General features: G+C 33.5%; 1 protein-coding gene across 2 annotated transcripts; it reads right to left on the bottom strand.

Annotated features, from left to right (window-relative positions):
* Positions 1-8,455: 8,455 nt before the first annotated feature.
* LOC145562232 (alpha-1,4 glucan phosphorylase L-2 isozyme, chloroplastic/amyloplastic-like) lies at positions 8,456-19,534 on the bottom strand. 2 transcript variants are annotated; one of them, XM_081622440.1, is made up of 15 exons: positions 19,213-19,534; positions 17,792-18,027; positions 17,456-17,557; positions 16,415-16,591; positions 15,959-16,234; positions 15,240-15,511; positions 14,834-14,951; positions 14,309-14,728; positions 14,062-14,214; positions 12,709-12,837; positions 12,116-12,352; positions 11,343-11,419; positions 10,129-10,315; positions 9,715-9,915; positions 8,456-8,815 (listed from the first exon to the last, which is right to left on the bottom strand). In XM_081622440.1, the coding sequence occupies exons 1-15, from the start codon at positions 19,412-19,414 to the stop codon at positions 8,699-8,701; spliced, it is 2,904 nt and encodes a 967-aa protein (XP_081478566.1). In that variant the 5' UTR covers positions 19,415-19,534; the 3' UTR covers positions 8,456-8,698. The 2 variants fall into 2 exon arrangements, with proteins under 2 accessions (XP_081478566.1, XP_081478567.1); XM_081622441.1 differs by having other exon boundaries at positions 17,792-18,021.
* Positions 19,535-20,750: the final 1,216 nt, after the last annotated feature.

The raw sequence follows: 20,750 nt of genomic DNA, 5'->3' as shown, positions 1-20,750 counted from the left end.
CTTTAGTACAAAGCCTACTATAATAATAAAAATATGTTAATGTTTTTATTGGTCATTTTGCATACTCAAACATATTTAAAGCAATTAGCTACAAAAAAAATTTATCAAACACTTTTTATTAAATCTAGATGTATTGTTAGATTCTTTTTATTGAGATATTTAATAGATATTGTCGATAATAAAAACTGTGGTACGGTGCCTCAGTCTCACACACATTAAAATGGGGCTTACTCTGATAAAAGACAATTTTACTTTATATAAGATCATGTATTAATTAAAGAAAAGGCAACAAAAGTCATTAAATAGGTATAAATTTAGCCTTATAGTGATGTATATATGAAAAGTTATACAAAAATCTTGGATCATTAAGTAATTATTTCAAAACAAATCCTCCTCAGTGTATTGGAATGTGGTACAACAATGGGTCATTAAATTTACTCAAATAAGGCTGATAACATTTGTTTGGCCTAAATGTCTTATTACTAGAGACCAACTCATGAAATTAAAGATAGTTATACATTCTTGTTAGTGGGAAAAATAAATAAAAAATTCATTAAGCCCTTTAATAAAAAAGAAAGAGAGAAAGAACTTGTCAAGAGAGAGAGAGAGAGAGAGAGAGAGAGATGCACAATATTTCCAAAGAATGATGGTATGTTTATTCCAAAAAAAAAAGAATGATGGTATGTACTATTGCATTGTTATTAGTTGTTGCATTAGACCAACGCAATTGCTTCCTAAAGCAATAGTACCTAGTACGTGACATATAACAAGATAGGTTTTTATCGCAATTTCATATCTATATTCTCACTTATAAAAAGCATCTCGAGTTAAATTGCATGTTAATTAGATCATGTCTTAAAGTGTCTTCATGAGGTAAATATTAAATAAATTTAGATTATTTCAAATGATGAATTAGATTTAGTTTCGAGATTTCAAAATAAATTTTCTTTATTCATAAAGTAAATCCTATAAGATAAAAGAAGTATAATAAGGTAATACGGAGCATATATAAATACAAATAGATGAGCACATGAGGATAAATGTGTCAAAATCCGATCGTCTGATTTGATCAAAACCGACCAGAAAGAAAAATACCAAGTTCAGATTTCTATTTATATGGACACAATAATTTAGCATGACTCAAGTTTGAAATAGAGTTAATCAAACTTAATCGAAACGAATTCAACCTAGATATCCGAATTGACACCTCCACTTGAAAAGTGGCTTAAGAAGGTTGGGAGGGCACGCTCTTAGAAAAAGAGCCAAACGTGTTCACATGCACAACTTACTATACCAAATAATCCTCTTGATAGATATGGAACACATTATTTGTATACACTATAGTACTGTATAAATTTAGCCAACTCACGTCCATTACTAACTGCCAAATTGGTACAAAGCACGCCGCTGCACCCTAAGTCCTATACTCCCCCCAACTTTTCCTTTTTTAATTCACTTTCTATAGCTCAAGACTTTCATCTATTAACGACTTTCATGTGTATGATTCATGTGTGTATGTATTTCAAATAAAACATTCATGAACATCTGTGCTATGTTCTCTACACGTGTTTGATTTTGTGCAGGTTCAATCAATTACGGTTTGATAATCTTTCTTGACCGTCCAGTTTGATTTGATTTGATTAAAACTTGATCGTGTTTTTACGCTGATATATAGCACTAAACACGGCAGGTTGGAATCTAGTTAAATTCATCTCCTAGTTCATGTGTATTTTTTTAAATATCTAATATTCATTTTTGTATGCATATGAAATTAAAAATATATGACAAATAGAAAAGGAAATAACAGTTACGGTATGATCTGACCTGATTCTAATAAGAACAAGTAATAAGAATAATAAGGCGAAGAGAGGAAAACCTTTAATATATAGCTTGTGAATGATAGGGTTGAGTGAGTAATAAATCAAGTGATGATCTAATGGATTTTGATTAGGATTTAAACCAACTTAAGTACATGACATTATTACACTACTAGAAAAATGTAAAATGGCACCGGTTCAAAACTCCCCTAAGGCACCGGTTTTGAATCGTTGAGCATTTGAGGGATGCCAAAAAACTAAAACATTGGCACCGGTTTGGAACCGGTGGGAATACTTGTTATTGGCACCGGTTTGTGCCAATAATAGGCACCCACATTAAAAAAAATATAATTCATTACTTTTGGTACCCGTTAACCGATGCCAAAAATGCTCAGAAAAATCAAAAAAAAAATTACAATTTTTTTCTCTTAAAAATTGGCAGACAACGAAATACAATCATAATATACATTAATTACACATATATATTCATCAAATAAATTGTTATTTTACCACTTAAAAAAAATACTAAACATCGAATTAAAACACCAAAATCTGAATTCCAAAATCAACATCTTGAATCCTTCATCTATGTGGAGTGTAAATTACAACCTGCATCAATTAACACACCAAAATTAATAAAAACCCACAATAAACTAACATTCCGAAACACAAACATTATAGAACAAAAAAAAATCGTGATCTGAAATTATAGTTCTCAACCAGAAAAAAATTTTGAGATCTGAGAAATTATAATTCTCAACCAAAAAAAAATTCGAGATGTAGTAAAGTAGTATCAAATAAGTAAGAAAATACTGAGATTAATTCACCAAATAAAACTTCAAAAACACAAATTTAACCCAAAACAAAAAAATTTAGAAAAAATACCCAGAAAAAAACTCATATTATTAGCTAAAAATACCCCAAAAAAACCCACTAAACACTCAAAAACACCCAGAAAAATTCCATAAAAAACCCCTCAAAAAATTTCGAGATTTGAAATTATAATTCTCAACCAAAACAAAGGCAATTTAACATGAATAATTGAACCAAAACGCAAAGCTAAAGAACCCAGAAACAATAACCTCAAATTTTCGATTATCGACGGAGGGCAGCGGTGGTTCGTTAATAATTGACCGACGATGCTTGCGAGGGAGGACGATCGACGACGCTTGATTAACGAACCTTGGCTTTAATGGAGAGAGAACGGATTTACGCTTCATTGGAGAGAGAAGTTCGAGGTAGAAGAAGGGAATGGCGAGGGAGAAGAAAAGGGCTTAGGGTTTGGGTTGAGGAGAGAAAAGGGAACGGCGAGGGAGAAGAAAGGGGCTTAGGGTTTGGTTGAGGAGAGAGAGACATATGAGGAGAGTCAGGAGAGAGAAAGAAAATGAAAGAGAATGAATAGGGGAAAGGGGAAATAAAAGGCCGGTTTTTTAATGCCACCGGTTTGAACCGATGCCCTTTAAGGAATTTGGTACCGGTTTGGTTTGAACCGGTGCCCTTTCTATTAAACTAAATCCCGCCCTTTTTTTCCCCACCGGTTTTTAAAAACCGGTGGCCATTACTCTGTGCCAATTTGTTATTTTCTACTAGTGTTAACAACATAGCTCAAAACTTATTGTGAAACCTAGCTTGATTCAATGATCCACTGTTGTAATATTATGCCACATTCCAATACACTTCAAAATTACTTAGCAAATATATATAGGGAAGGAAAAAGGGGAGGAAAGGGGTTTAAAGGTATGGACAAGTGTGGGATTTGGTAGTATATATCTACCTCCTTGTGCCATTGATACATGTGAAAAGACATATTCACATGTGAATCGAAACTAATTGTCTTCCATAATAAAAGAAAAGGAAGAATTAATTGACAAACATATAAGTTTGGTGGGATTCTTCACCTATTATCGAATAGGCTAGTTTCAACACGGAATCTCATTTGGACTGTATGCGTATGGATTTAAATACCTATTTATTGCTAGTGGCCTTGTAGAATTGATCGTGGGATTACTTTAAAATGATGAAGATTTACTACACCTACGTTATAGCTGCTATTTCTATTATTATCAAGTAGTCCTACTCTGCGTTGCGTTACTGTATGGTATGTATCATATAAACACAGATTTTAATACAATATAAAAAATAAAAAATTCTCATCGGAACAAAACATAATTATATTGTATCTTAAAGGCTAATAATTATATTAGAATAGTACTAGGAGTATATAATAATGAAATAAAATAAAAAGAATGACCCACAAAATGAATTGGATTAGTTAAAAAAAGAGAGGGTCCAAAAAGCCGTCCAACATAATGGTAAGCATCTCCAACGGTAGCCTTGACCAAAACAACAAATTCATTCACGCGACTTACCTAAATGGGCCCGGGCCCATTTACTTGTACTCTCTCTTCCTTTTAAAGAAGCGGCCCACTTGCGGCGACTGGGCTATTATTGGTTACTTTGATTTTCAGCTTTCATTTCACCATTTTTCTGACTCCAAATATTATCAACCTTGTTGTACATGTACCTTCTTCTTTGTAGGACTCATAATCTATGCTTCATTCTATCATAGTCGGTCCTTTTATATTTATCTTAACTGTCCTTCATACCGCTAATAATTGACACTATTTATAAAGTATCTTTAGAGGCTCACTTCTATTCCTTTATGTTTGTCTCATTTGAAGTAATTATTTGAAGCGTGGAAAACTTTAACCATGGTCATTTACTTCAATTACTTGTATAACCTTGTTACATTAGCCTTGATGAAAATTGATTTTAACGCATCATAAATTGATTTTGGTACACCACTATGTGAGAGAATATAGAAAATTGTGCTCTCACATAAAATGTGAGATAAAATTATTTGTGGTGTGCCAAAATCATTTCTCGCTCTTGATGTAGCAACATAATATCAAAATTTTCTTGTTCTTTTCAACTATATCAATGCCGTACATGAGCTTTGCTTACAAAATTATATATTAGTGTTATCCAAAGATCTTCCATTACAATTTTAGATTCCATCTAGGTTTCAACTTGCAAAACTTTATATATATTTTTTTGTAAATAACATGTTTCCACATAGTCAATGCTCAAGGGAATCGTTTAAATTCATATCTTTTCCTTACAAGTTTTAAGATTCATCTAGCATGTCTCTCTCGTACTTAATTGGGTGCACTTAAAGCTAAGTGCACAAAATGATGTTTAACGAATTTTGCTCTTATTTTAAAAATATCAAATGAACAGCAAACCAATATTTGGCGCACCCAAATTATATAGTTTGTAAGATTCTTCTCATCTATCAAGAGCTAGCTTGCTACCCCATCTCCTAACATGAGCTAGCTTATGCACTCCACAAACACGTGAAATATTCTCTCAACCAACACACAAAAGTGCAAAATGTGCTAAAACTAATTTCCATCACTTGCCCCTTGTGTTTGGTTTGCAACCAGCAACCCACATTTCATTTTATAATTAGTGCAACAATATTTATATACTTTGTTGGTCTTAAAGTAAAGTTTGCTGCCTAATAACCAACATTTAGAATCAGTGGACAAATATAGGGACACACCAATACTATTTTCAAGTTTATTATTGTTTTTACCTATATAAATTATGTCATATTAATGTGGGTGGTGTAAGGTCCACCAACACGTATATATATTTCTAGTGTTCATGCTCTTAATGCTCCAATTGTCCTTATTCTTGCCTTTTTTTTTTAATTAATTTTTTATCTCTCTTTTAATCATACATTTTAATTAATTTGATTTTCATATACTCTCATTTTACACTTTCACCCCACCTTCGTCCATTCGTGGGATGCAAGTTCGACTTTCATGTTGCATGCGCAAGGTGGGGAGTGCAATGGTAAATGCAAAATCATATATATAAAATCAATAACATGTCATAGTGTCGGAATGTTCTAATCCCCTTTAGTTATAGTGCAGTACAAATTGAAAAATTTTAAATTATATATTAAATACTCTTTATAATAAATTTTCTATGTCTTAAAAGAGCATATTGAAAAATATAAATAAAAAGTCAATCACAAATCATTACTAATACGTATATACTAATTTTTTTTCCCCTAACATACTTAATGGTAATACAGCTCAAAAGTCCACCTTGATTTGGCAATCTTAGAACTACATACATATTGGATATTTCACTTCTAAGACCGATGGAGTTTTTACTACTTATATCATATCACAATCAATAACATAATTATATTGATAATCTAAAATTCAGTCAAACAACTACAATTAAATTGACTGAGGGACTTAGGATACGGTTTAGATTATAATTGATCAATAATTATGGATTATTACTTTTTACTATTTCTGTGAAAGGATCAACTCAAGGGATAGGATAAGTTATTAGAAAAGAAATAACCATCATATATGTCTGTCTAGTGTCTAGATAGACTTTATCAATATGCACCTTTCTTCGTCTTTACATTTCCAATCTTATCAACATTTTAATTTATCTAATCAACTTTTGAATCTTGGTAGTAGGTAATTAGTTTGTTTCAACAAAAGCAAATGTTTGATGGGCATTACCTTTTTCATTTCCATGTCAACGAATTTCACGAAGACTCTTATTTTGGATAGATATCTTAATAATAGTAAAAATTATGATCACAAAACATTCTCTGATTGTCATTTGTCAACATTTAATTTAAGGTCAAAAAGTTGTTCACAAATATATTATCTATTTCAAATCACATAAAAGCCACTCAAATTATCATAAATATTACCGTAAATCACATTAAAACTAATTTCAAAAATTAATGGATTAATTATCTCCATATTCAAGGTGACAATTAGGTAAAATGTTGTTCTTTTAGATCAATTGAAATGAATTCATTGTCTAAAAATAAATCAAAATGAATTCATTCTGGTTTGATTTCAGTCATATCAAAATAAATTCAAATAAAAAAAAATAGGTTATAAATCTTTTTCATGTAAACCATTTAATACACATGTTGTATGGTACAAGAATCGATAAAAGATAATTACCGACATCTTGAACTCTAAACCAAAAGACGATTTCGGCATAGAAGAATAGACAAAAAATTATTTAATTGCTTAAATCATGATTAATCCGAAAATAATTAAGTTCTTATCCTTGGAATGGTAATGATTAATATTAATACAGTAATTAGTGGACAATGTCATAATTCTTGAAGCAACAACCAGGTTGTGTTTTTCATTGACAAGCTCCAATAGAAAGTGACACATACACTACCATATATATATATATATATATATATATATATATATATATATATATATATATATATATATATATATATATATATATATATATATGGATTATCATTTATAGTATCTTAACTGCTCACACTCAGGCTAAACAGTGCAAATTTAAAAGGAAGAAGATACCATGCATGAACCTACCATAATCTATCACTTATCAACTCATCTTTGCATTTTGCACTAACATTGTTTGCAGTATCTTATGACCCATTTTCCCTCCCTTATTAAACAACCATATGGAAAGGTGCACTTTTTGGTAGTCTCTCTCTATCAAAATAATAGTTAATCATCCTCCGTTTTATTTCCTGCTTTCCTATTTAGTCCGTTTCCTCTTGTTTTTTCCTTTTTTTCGCCGGTTGTTTCTTGTTTATCCTGTTTGAAATTTGGTACATAATCAAATTATGTCGGGTTAATCATTTGTTTCTATTATGATATTTGTTGCAAAAATCACTTTTTAGCTTATAATTTTTTTGAACAAAGAGCATAACTTTATAAATCTCGATCAATTTATCATATTATAAAAATAATATTTTCTAAACTACTTAACAATCAAAATTAAAATAAAAATAATTAAAATATTAATAATTTTTATTATCAATTTTTATTAGGGCAACAAAGATACTCACCACATGGAAAAAAAAATATGTGGCCATTGCCAAAGGGGATAAGCTCGCAATTGCTTATTGTCAGAGTTTCTACTTTATTTTTATAAAAAATTGAAAAAAGAGAAAAGAACAAAGGTTCCATTTCCATGCCTTTTACTCCGTATATAAAAAAGTCATTGCATGTTTAGGGCCTGTTGTCATTGACTGAACTGAATTGAACTGGATTTATTAAAACTGATCTGAACTGAACTTATTAAAGCTGAACTGAAGTGAAATGAATATTTTATAAGAGAAAGAAATTAGGAATCGAACTGAATTTATTAGAGCCGAACTAAAAATAATCGTATGAGAATGAGCCTTAATCTTGGCAAAAAGGCAATTTACAGATTTGATACGTGTGACAAATAAACTTGTTCATTGTGTTCAGTAAAAAAGAAAAATTTTCTCAAAACGTAAAAAAGAAAAATAAAAAGGCATCTTTTTGACTTAGGTATATTTGAACTAAAACTAATGTACAATCATGTAAAAACCTTGATTAATTAAATTTTACGACACCTTTCTAAGGAAAAGTTTTTTATGTTGTGTGCAAATTATTAATGTTGCTCAAATTCTTCATTTTACCTCTATTATCCCAGTCGGACTTCAACACTCAATACATAAGTATCGTCACTCTGACATTTTATGTTGGGCTAAAATCATAAAAATAATAAATAAATCACAATTTACCAAGTCGGACACTTGGACACATATCCATATTTAACACTAGTACCCGAATCCATATAGTATATTGCTATTAAGCTATCTTAAAAGTAAGAAGTCACCCCTAAATTAATAAATTATACGTAGTATTTATTATTGCCTCCTAGTTTTACAGCTATACTACATTACTACTACTTAACATTTGATCAAAATATAAGAACAAGATCGAATATGACTTCTAAAGATCTACACTAAATATAAATGTTCTAATACAGATGAAGTGTTTCACTGCAATTGACGATGTCGTCTATGGCAGGATAGCAGGTTCAATCCCCCATATGTCTCTGGCATACTGATGAATCGTTCTGTCACTGCTGAACTTGTACGAACCAGCCGTGTTCAAGATTGACATTCTAGTCCATTTCTGCTTCCAGCATATTTCATAATTTCAGATACAGGTGGTGTGAAATAAGCATGGAAATTTAATTATTTCTGTTGATATATATCAGTAGCCTCAACAATGACAAATCTGAATTTTCTACACCAAACACCATACCACCACAGATATCTCATATTTAAGGTATCATCACAAAGGTCACACGATTATATCACCATAACCATATACTAACATATACTCCCTCCGTCTGAAAATTATCACAATTCCTTTCGAATATGACGTGAATTTACAGACAATAGATAAGCCATTTTGTCATCTTCCTGTGATTTCGTTATAGGATTTTTCATTATTATTTTAGGAAATGTGGCAACTTATTCTAAACATCCTAAAATAGTCGTTGATTACATAATCCAAGCGGAGGGTATACATCACAAACATTTAATATACCACCGCACCTCTTTAAGTACACCACAACCTTTCTAAATTTTATAAGTTGGGATTGGACTTTTTTAAAGCTATTGGGAGGAACAGAAATTTTTTTGGAAAGTCTCACCATAATCACAAGTCGTATAATGTCTCACAGGACTTGTTTCTGTGGCAGGATAGGAAGACACAATCTTATATCCCCTACAAAACTTTGATCACGGTAAAGCTTTATAGGAAAGGCATAGACTAAGTTGTTATTTCATGACCTTTCTAAGAGAAGGGGAGAGTTTAGTTATATGTTTGATCTTATCCACTCATGACAAAAGATGTTTCAAATCCAGATAAGTGTTAAAAGTTGTTCTTGTACTTCTGTTATGGGTGCATTTTATGGAGAAAATCATTGACTTGATCAGGCAGGGTAACACCATTTTATGGCCTCTATCTGATAAGCTGCTTGTTAGAAATGATCTGCTTTCAATTACATAATTGTAGAAACTTACCTTTTGATCACGGTATGCCTCATCAACCTTCTCTTGGCACTCTATGTAGCTGGGGAAGTCCTTGCCAACAAGGAAATAATCTGCACGGCCATATCCTTCATTTCCTTCAAGTGAACCCATTAACACATTGTAGTTGTATGTACCAAATACTCCACTTCTTACAAATTCCTTTACTTCTTCAAATCGTGGATCAGGCACGAACTGCAAAATTAAGAAACAAATCACTTGCTTGAAAATTGATCTCCAAGAATTTTAAAACTACTGCCATATTCTTTTCCATGAGAAACTTGATAAGTCACCAATGGTAGTATTAAAAATCAATATATATTAGTGATATTGAATGGAAAAGGGAATTAACATATATGATCAGAAGAACAAAAAGATACTAGTATATGCTAGTATGCACTACTTTACCTTTCCCTCAGCTCTTTCTTTCCTAAGGCCAGCAACTTCATGAGCTTCAACGCCAAAAAGAAAAAAATTGTCCTCTCCCACTTCTTCCCTTATTTCGACATTGGCTCCATCAAGAGTGCCAATCAACATACAGCCATTCATCGCAAACTTCATATTGCTGGTTCCACTGGCCTCCATTCCAGCAGTACTGAAGATTCATACATCAACAGAGTTCAGTCAGTACATTAAGATGGGAAATTAATATAGGCAAGATTGAAGGGGCACATCAGAGTTCATATTGTTGTTTCCACTGGCCTTGATTCCAGCAGTACATTTCGTCCTTCGAGAAAATAGGAGGTTGAAAGTCGCCACATTCCCCACAGAACTTATCATTAGGAAACATCAAAGGTTATTATTGACTGTTGTCAACCAATGTTATGCGGCTATTAATTAGGTACTTGCAGCTATTAATTTTGTACTTATCCAAATGTCGGACTTGAATAGTTAATGAAAAAATTTCTGTAATTTTGGTCCAAAATGTTGTCAAGTGTCCATACCCATTTCGATATGTTTAAAAATTAACATGGCTACTTGAGGAATCCGAGGAACATAACTGTCAACTGGACCAACAATATGTAGTGATTTTCATTTTTCAGAAACAATTGCTACGGAGTAAAAGATACAGTGCCACAGGTAATCGGTTTGGTTATTTGAATAATTGGTTGCTTTTATGGGGACTTTTCCAACGAGAAGCTCTAGAAGTCTAGAATATAAACTACTCCCGTTATTTTCTAACCACCTTTCGTACTGTAGTGTTGTTTTTTTTTTTTTTTTTCCACCCTTAGCCTACTCTTATCTTATCTACCTTTTCTTGCACCCCACTCATCCTTTTCAAATTCTCGTAGAAAAAAAATTCAATGGTACTTGAGTGGAACAAACGGAAAAAATGCACGAGAGTACAAGTTTACACATCATCTTTTGGGATGTCGCATTAATGGCTGAACAACGACGAGATAAACCAACTTATATTCTTATATCATGCTTGGCTAGCTAGTGATTAAATAATAGACCTTTATGAAGATCTTCTATTCATGTAGCAGGTTGAGCTAGGGAGACCAATAGAAGCTTGCCCATCCCCGGTCTCCCAACAAAAAACTTTATATGATCTTACTGAGTATTCATAAAATAGAACTGAGAGCTTCAGAGATCAATTAAGAGGTGTGAAATCAAATTACCTTATATGTTGGGACAGCTCACTTCCAGGAATAAGCACTTCGGCAACACTAACATTGTAATCGGGAACAAACACAACCTAAAAGAAAGTTGGTGGTAATTAACTGAGTTAGAGAGAGAGAAGAGAACATCAGATATAAGAAAATGATCAATACAGTGTATCCATAGTCAACACTGACAAGATGAGAACTATTAAGTTGATCACTTAGCAAGTAGAAGATTAATAGCAGGTGAAGAGCCTGTATGACTTTGAACTGCCAGTTTGCCAATGTTCAAGATTATACTACATCATCCCAATTCCCAATGGCTCAAAAAAGGCTTCTGCCTTGGGCCGGGTGAAGGGAAGGTCAGATGAGCATAATTCATCCCTGTAATAATAGTAAGGCTATTTCTAGTTTACCTATCACCCTCAATCTTAGAAACATGGTGCATCTACTACTCCAAAAAGAAAAGCAAAGACACTATAATGATCCATTTTTAAATATTCACATATAAATCCAAAAGCACAGGCCAATAAACTCAAAAGATTAATATGAATATGTACTAGTCCTTTATGACCTTGGATGCCGTAGCATATAGCTTTTTCACTAGCTAAAGCGGCATGGATTACTGAACACTTGAATGATCTAGCTTGTAAAATCCACTAGTATCAAGGTTCAGGGAGCTTTAAAAAGTACTGTGTGTCTAATTGTCCATATGATGATGTGACTGCATATGCAGAATGAACAAAAACAATGAATGCTTGGAACAATAAATGAACAACTTGTAACAGTACCTTCAAAAGGTCACCAATTTCAGGATCATTATTTACAGTGGCAGCTACATCTGTGATGAATTTCACAATCCTCTTGGCTTGGACGTATGTGGAGAATGCTTTGCCTCCAAAGATGCACACTCGAGGCACATATCTCACAGCCCTTTCCTCAGGAGTCATTTCTTTCATCTTCTTATAACGGTAAACAATACCCAAAATGTTTAACAGTTGACGTTTGTACTCGTGAATACGTTTCACCTGAGAAAAGAACCAAGTTACAATCTTGAAAACAATCACTAACACATGCGCGTAACCACTGAGCATTTTATAATTAATACGACAATACATATTGGTGGGTTAGGATGGAATCAAGTTGTAATTTTCCAGATAAAAGACTTAACAAGTCTTACATATATAGGGGATTGACATCCACTAGGATAAACAATTTTTCAGATTGCTTAGGTTGATATAGAGAGGTTTCACAAGATTTGAGACATTCAGTAACTCTAATGCATGCTTTATCACATACATCACTGTTTCTCAGTAAAAACAAAAAGAACATTAGAGCTACAAAATAAATTAATGACTAAATACTTCCATCATCTAAAAATGACCTGCACATCAAACATTGCATCTGGGTTCACAAGATATCCGGTTTTTTCCTTCAAAAAGTCTGCAACCTTCATTTTGTTGATCCTTTTTGCTTCCCTCCATTCAGACTGAAGTTCCAGGTTATCAGCAAACTGGAGACAACAACAAAAATTGAATCATGCAGCTAGCAGCACTTTCTTGAACATGACAAAAGAAATCAACAATTAGCTTGAGCTATCTACATTGGAGCAATATACATAATTTTCATAGAAATCCAGGATAAGAGGCATCCTCCGACTCATTACAGAAGTGAAACATATATCCATTTGAAGGCTGTTGAGGCAGGTGTTGTAGAACAAGGGCATTTCCACATTTGAATAAAATGTTAGTGATTTTGGGATAATTAGAGGTATGATGGATGCAACACACTTATACAGGTTGCTAGAAAATCATTTTCTTATTTTTTCTATCTTGTGATTGATAATCTCTGTTGCAATGCAAGCCACACATAGCAATGCATTGTTCTCCTACAGACTAGCATAATGAGCTTTATAAAGAGTTGAGAAGTATATTGAGATGATATATGACAGGTAGGATAACATTTGAATTCCATGTTCCTAGGTAATAATCTCAACGAATATCTAGATCCCAATTGTATTTCCTTCCTCATCTTATAACTTTCAGACTTTTTGGGTCATAAATATTAATTATTATGATATAATCATTGTTTGTCACAATTTTCTAACCACTATCTTAGGGTACCATTTATAAGGCCCCCATGATATTATTTTATGAAGGCAGGTGGTATGTATTCAAGTATGCAGATTACAGAGTGCACTGAAAGGAATTATATGATGGCATGATGCAATAAATAAAATGAAGGAACCACAGGTTTGGGTATGATCGCAAGGGGCGATAAGGGTGAACTCACATGTTGCAGCTCCAGCAAAGTAAGTGGGTGCTATGAAGTAAGGGTTGTGGAAGTGCTCGTATGACTGCATGCAAACTCACATGACTATTAAGTGGGAAATTGATGTTGTATTATCTCAATATGTGTTCAAGTCTGATAGTGCAATGACTCTATGTTGGTGGATGCAATGAAACAGAATGGTGAGATTACAATTGAGTTTGACTTCATGGTCCAGAATTGTCATCTGGCTAGTTAGTCCTTTCTTTACTTTGTTCTTGCAAGAGATGAAGCTAATGGAGCTACCCATAGGCAGGGAGTCAATTAATATATTTTATTGATGAAGAGCCTTCCCGGTATATATTTAGTGTGATTTTCTGCATGCAAATGAATTAATAAAGTCCTATTTACTTGAGATGATGTAATCAATCTAACCATCAAGATTCAAGAAAAAGCTATTTGCATTTACCTTCTTTAGTACAGCGAGCTTCTCAGTTTTCAAAATCCAGTCATCTGATCCAGTCCACTTGGTTATAATTTTACTCAGTGCAGGGTTACAAAAGCGTATCCACCTTCTAGGGGTAACACCATTAGTTTTATTCTGAAATTTCTCAGGCCACAGCTGCAACAAAAAAAACCAGTCATCAAGGTCAGAAAAGTATTGCTTCATTTACATCGTATGACAAAATGTACATTAGTGCTTTTGTGCTATTCACCTGATAAAAATCATTAAAAACATCATTTTTTACAATCTCACTGTGTATCTCAGCAACTCCATTGACTGCATGTCCACCAACCACACAGAGGTTGGCCATGCGAATGGCCTTTGGCTGGTTTGGGTCTGGTTTGAAATCAGGCTGCTGTTTCTGTTCAACAGATAATACTTCAGTTTCATCCTTCAGTTCTACCGGCTTCTCAAGTGCTTCGGATGATTCTTTCTCTTCCAAAGGTTCATTTTTGCTAGGAGCTTGATCTTCTACAGTTGGAGTCATAACGGAGCCATTTTGTGGTTTAATGAGCAATTCTAACACGGATGCAGGTAATTCTATGTTGTCTATTATTCTCATCTGTTTTAGCTTCTCTTGAAGCAAGCCAAGATCTTTGATTCCATATTCAGCTATTATGGTATTTATAAGCTGTTAAGAAAGGAATGAGAAAGCAAGACTTAGAGTACATAAAAAGATAATCTGTACAAGGACAGTGAATATTATGTCATGTTCAGATAATGCTTTTAGAATTACCTCCTCATCAATTAATTTTATAATTTCAACATGTCTAGGGAGCAGAGTTTCAATGAGTTCCAAGCTCCACTTCTCTAATGCCTCTGGCAGAACCGTGTGGTTTGTGTATGCAACAGTCCTGGAGGATAGGTCAGAGAATAATAAGGATTGTGCTACTATGCATGTTTTGTAATGAGGGTGAATCATTGCTAACAGAACGAGTAAATTTTAAGAAAAACCTAGTAGATTAATAACTATCACTTTCCAATCCACCCACCCATCTACTTTAGATTCCCCATTTCGTCCAGATATTGGTTTATTGTTGCTAGGCATGCACAAGGTAATTTACCACCCCCTAAGACAATGCACAATCAAATTATTCTGAAAAGGAAAAATTAAAAATGAAGAGGGCAAATAGAAGACTTGCTTTTGTGTTATACTCCATGCTTCATCCCAGCTCAAACCCTTAACATCCATCAATATTCTGATGAGCTCTGGGATGCACAGTGTTGGATGTGTGTCATTCATCTGCACGGCAACCTTCTCAGGAAATTCTTCCCAATTTACAGGATGCCCTGATCTCTTCTCAAAGTGTGCAATAATATCTTGAAGGGAAGCAGAGCACAATGTGTATTGCTGCTTCAGACGGAGAGTTTTTCCTTCAAGTGTTTCATCACCGGGATATAGTATATAACATATCTGCTTGAGTATAAAACATAAGACAGAATAGTTTGTAAGTAGATTGGAAAATATTATGCCGACTGTTGGGTTAAAAACACAGATATTGATAGTACAGGATTTAGATTTCCACACAGCTGTCTGAAAGCTAATTACTCTATGTGAATATGTACTAAATACTACAGAGTTGTTTACTCTATGTGAATTTGTAGTACTGTACATTACTACAGAGCTATTAGTGATTAAACATAAAATTACGTCAAGAAAGCATCAAGTAGTTGAAACAGTGGGTTCAAATACATTTCTGCATTTTTCCTTCATAAAAATAAATCTATGTCAATAATGAAATTAGCAGATTGAACAACTACAAAAATTTAAAAATATATAGGATGCTTATTGATGCAAAGAGCTACACAGTGAACAAACTTGTGGTTGGTAATACATAACAAGTAGCAATCTCTTACAAACCTTCTCTGCATTAGTCATTGCCTCGAAAGCTTTTGCATGTTCACCAGCATTAAAAGCACGTAGATCAAAAAGTTCTGAAGGAACCTTGGTAGACCATAACCGAAGATTGATTGTAGTTTTGGTTTTATAACCTGGAATGGGAACATCATAGGCAACAGCTTTTATGTCTTCTCCCCCTGCCCATTCTTTTGTTCCATCTGGCCTGGTAATGACTTTGCCATAGAATTTCACCGGGTAGGAGACATCATTTCTTACAATTTCCCAGGGGTTACCCATCTGAATGGGATGCTTAAATAGTCAGTAGATAAAGAAATCCTTATATAGAAAAAAGAAAGAACCTATTATTTGGTCATTCATAAGGAACTCATGAATAACTTGCCATCCAAGCACTCCAGCTGAAGCTATGTCAAAGTAGGAACAATTATAAAAGGATGAAATTGAACAAGTACTCCATACCTCAAGCCAGTTTTCAGCAACTTCTTCCTGACCATCTTTTGTAATGGTTTGCTTAAACAACCCATACTTGTATCTGAGTCCATAGCCCCATGCAGGGTAATTTAGTGTAGCCAAAGAGTCCAAAAAACAGGAGGCAAGACGTCCTAGTCCCCCATTGCCTAATGCTGGGTCTGGCTCCTGAGAGATATTGATACAGACCCCAGTAAGTAAAATGAAGAGAGCATTTTCAAGAAGATACATGTATCTCACACATTGGCCAGTTTAACTAGTGCCTCTTATACAACGTTCTGCTGTTTTGTTGAAAACTTGAATTTTCAGTTTAAAGATGATGATCTTCCGTCAGTCCTATCTACATACATGGAAGCAAATCATCAGCAGCTGTGACTGTTTTTCAAGGCCATAATCCATCATCCTATTTAGATCCCACCACAATGCTGAGAAGGTAGCATATCTCCTTATCTTAACAATTTGATAAATATGTATGCATTTTTTATATATAAATAAATAAATTAAAATAAAAACTGAAAACTCCATGTAAACATTACGGTACCATTGTGCTTATTTCATCTCATCATATTGTGCGGGTGTGAAATTATTATATTGATGTGCCAAATATAATGTTGTTTTCTGGGAAAATCAATCAGGCCAATCAGCATTTTTCAAGATTCGTATCAAATGGAATGTTATCTATCTTCAGGGAACAAGACCATCATGAGACAAGTATGAAACTTCAGGAACATAATAAATTCTCCTCTCACTGTAATTTCTTCGCTAAGGAATTTTTTTTTTTTAGTATAACGTAGTAAACACCAAGGATTCTACTTTAGTTTTTGATCAAGTCAAGTCTTTTTGAACTTCTAATTCCAAAAGTTCCAAAATGCATGCAGATATCACTCTGAGCACTAAGCAGATCCTACTGTTATCTGTGTGATGTATACATGTCATAGAGGTTAAAATTCCTGCTATGAAGTAATTAGCTTAAAAGGATGAAGAAATTAACAACAAACACTATGCTAAAAATATAGAATGTAGTGAAGGAACCTGCTCGGCTACAGCTTCGAGGTTATATCCAAGCTTTCTCAAAGCCTCTGCATAAGCCCCTGATAGCTCAAGGTTGCCAATTGCATTTAGCAAAGCTCTGCCCTACACTACCAAAAACACATTGATAATATACAAAATATCAGAAGTAATACAAGTTCAAGATAGATATTTTCAATTATTCAAAGCAAAATTTATAGTTGGAAATCTGCTTGCACATTTGCCCAAGTTCTTATGTAGGGGTACATATTATGATAAACATAGATGTTCTCAGTTGCAAGACAAAAGAAGACTATGAGTTATTTTCCAGAGTAAATAGTCCAAGAAAACAAAATGAACCTGGAGAAATTCCATTGACAGATAATATGCTTGCTTGGCATTTGTCTTCTGATACAATTCGTATGTAACGTTCCAATTGATGATAAGCATGTCACGAACACTTTCTGCAGTGGCAAAGAATGCCTTGGGGAGCTCAAATTGTGCAGGAGAGAAGGAAGGAGTGAACTCTGCATGGTATTTAATGCTTGCAGCAACTGATTCAGGATCCGGAGCAAAAGAATTCTCAGGACCTGTAACTGACACAGCAGCGTAGAATCCAGTATCAAAATTAACAGTTATGTCCAAGAACATCGAAAACAACAGTCAATACAGGGCACGTGGAAGAGTTGGACAAGTACATCAGAGGTCAAAAGATGAACACTACCGCTGTATATTATGAGCATAAAGTTAAAAGCAACCATTAATAGGTACAAGCGACGAAGCAAACATCAATTTAGTAAGCCTATTAGTCTATTGCAGATTAAAAAACACTTTCTTGTTGCAAAATACAGTAGATTCGATCACCAACTATTCAATTATGTTAAAAAGAAACTCTCGCAATCACGTTCATTTTAATTTAATCTGAAACTAGCAAGAGCGAGTAGCAAGTGCTATATGCCAAACATGTGATCAGCAGCAGGCATTCTATGTAGAACCATTTACAGGCAGGTGAGAATTGATAGCCAAACAAAATGTCCAATAACTCAATTAAACAGCAAGTTCTTACTGTTTTAAATCCATCTCAAGTTATTATTAAATTTCGGCTGCCTATTAATATATCTTCTGGTCGGAAATTGCATATGCATCAAATCTTCTTCATTAAGAATGCATATCAAAATTACTCTTCAAGAGTTGAAGCTATGATTCCTATAGAACTTAATTTTGTTTATAGTTATTTTCCATAAGCACCCCAATGCAAACACATTACGCATCCGATGTTACATGTCTAGATAAATCTCCCTCCGTCGAAAAATAATAGTCACATATAATATTTTTAACACGTCCGATTTTATACGTCTAGATAATTTAGTCACTGATGTATGTCACATTTTCTAATATACTCTATTTTACTATGATTGACTTTCCAACACACGCCCTTCTTTATAATATGATAGCTATGATTAAACAATAAGGTGAGCATGAGAATGATCTAACTATTATAATATTCATAAAGTATCTTTCAGAACAAAAAAAATGTCTATTGTCTAGCACTCTAGCATCCTTATTAATAATTTAATATTTTTGAAACCCTATTAATAATTTAATATATGTCCAGTACAATATTACAATGTGACAATTAATTTGGAACCACGGTTATTAATCAATTCTAAACAACTCCAAAATTAGCAAGCCTATTATTACAATAAATCAGTCAAATAGTAATAAAAAAAAACAGTAAAATATTTATAAAAAAAAAATTAAGAAAGAGAGGAGAGAAATACTTTGATCATCAGTGACAGGGTCCTGCAATTTCTGATCACTGTCAGTATTCTTAATCGAGAAAATCCTTGTAGAAGAAAGCTTCAATGGCGGCAAAATTCGGAAATTGATGAACAAAGGATTAAAACTCCTTAAATTGAGACGCAAATAGGAGTAAATCGGTGTCGGAATAGAGGAATTCGCCGCCATTGATGAAGCTTGCATCTCTCTGTTTGTCAGAAATTTGGGGAAATTGATAGACAGTGAAGAAGAGAGAGAGTGAGAAGAATGGAAGATTAGCGTAGGGTGGAAAGTGAGTAGGCAGTGCTACAAGTGGTAGTTGAGTTATTGAGTAGTGTGAGCAACACCACCAAAATGTAATATTAGCACATGTTTCTTTATTTTCGTCCTTTTCATTTTTATCATGCTGGACGGTTGTTTTTTTTGAGGGAAGTGCTCAAAGGTTTCACCGCGGTTGATCTTTGAGTTGTCATTTTAGTAGTCGTGGGTCTTGTTTTCAAGCGAATCGCTTTTAGAATGAGCTAAGAAAAAGTTGTGTTGTATCTATGTACAATTTAATGTCAATTTGCTCCTAAATAATTTTATATTATTTGTAAATTGGTCACTATTAAGTAGGTTGACTTTGTTGGGCTGTTAAAGTTTGAAATTGATGTTTATGCATAGTTAATGACCTTTTTCCACTCGTATTGTGTTGTGTTGTGCTAGTGCCAACTCTTGTGGGACTGTGCCATTTTAATTTTATGTCGTGTGTTAATCGGTCTTGGTGTTGATGTGATCCATGCCTAGTTCTAGTTGTCACCCAAGCCAAGAAAATACTATTTATTCATACATACAAAGCATAGCCATATAAAATTTGTCTACACACTCCTCTCCTCTCCTCTTCTCTCCTCCTCTTTTCTAGGGTTTCTCCAAATTCTTAGTCGTTTAGGCCGGAAATAATCTAATTTCTTCATAAATTAGACTAATTTTGACCATTTTCCCTTAATTTTCTTTAGTTTTGCAATTTTGTTTTCAATAAACCTACACGAGTAGTGCAGATATTCATCCGTCTCCCTATATTGGGGTGCCGCCTTATGGTGGAGTCGTTAGTTTTTGTTCGTTTTGTTGTTTGTTTTTGTTTAGGGTTTTTTGTGTGTTGAGGTATATAAAAAGGTAATTATCTTTTGCCATATTATCAGTTTGTTGGTAAAGAGTTGTCCGGGATCGAAACGGTTGTCAAATCTTCAAAGTTGTTCAATGAATCAGATGAAGATCATCCTTACGGCTACAACAAATAGTTAGACCGTCCCTCCGAAAAATCTGTATATCTCAGCAATGTGTGCGAGAGATGTACAACCGTGCAAGATTTATTCAACGACTGTAGTTTTGATGAAGGAAACCCTTATTTGATTCAATTTTATGTATTTGTTAATTTAGATTTCATTTATAGATGTCATATGACTTTTGATTAATGAATTGATTTGTTTCAAAAAAAAATAAAAAATAATAAAGCATAGCCATATCTAACATTGAATTGTTTTCATATACTCCGTAAAAAATT

The sequence above is a fragment of the Chenopodium album genome, chromosome 10 (genome assembly GCF_948465745.1).
Source record: "Chenopodium album chromosome 10, dcCheAlbu1.1, whole genome shotgun sequence".
Classification (NCBI taxonomy): domain Eukaryota; kingdom Viridiplantae; phylum Streptophyta; class Magnoliopsida; order Caryophyllales; family Amaranthaceae; genus Chenopodium; species Chenopodium album.
This window is presented reverse-complemented; position numbering and strand designations above follow the sequence as displayed.

Bases quoted from the DNA above. Each gene is read 5' to 3' on its own strand.
- LOC145562232 (XM_081622440.1), bottom strand. From the start codon at position 19,414: ATGCAAGCTTCATCAATGGCGGCGAATTCCTCTATTCCGACACCGATT. The intron at 18,028-19,212 runs GTATTTCTCTCC...CTGCTGTGTCAG, and splicing joins CCCTGTCACTGATGATCAAA to TTACAGGTCCTGAGAATTCT. The intron at 8,816-9,714 runs GTAAGTTTCTAC...TGCTGGAAGCAG, and splicing joins AGGCATACCGTGATCAAAAG to AAATGGACTAGAATGTCAAT.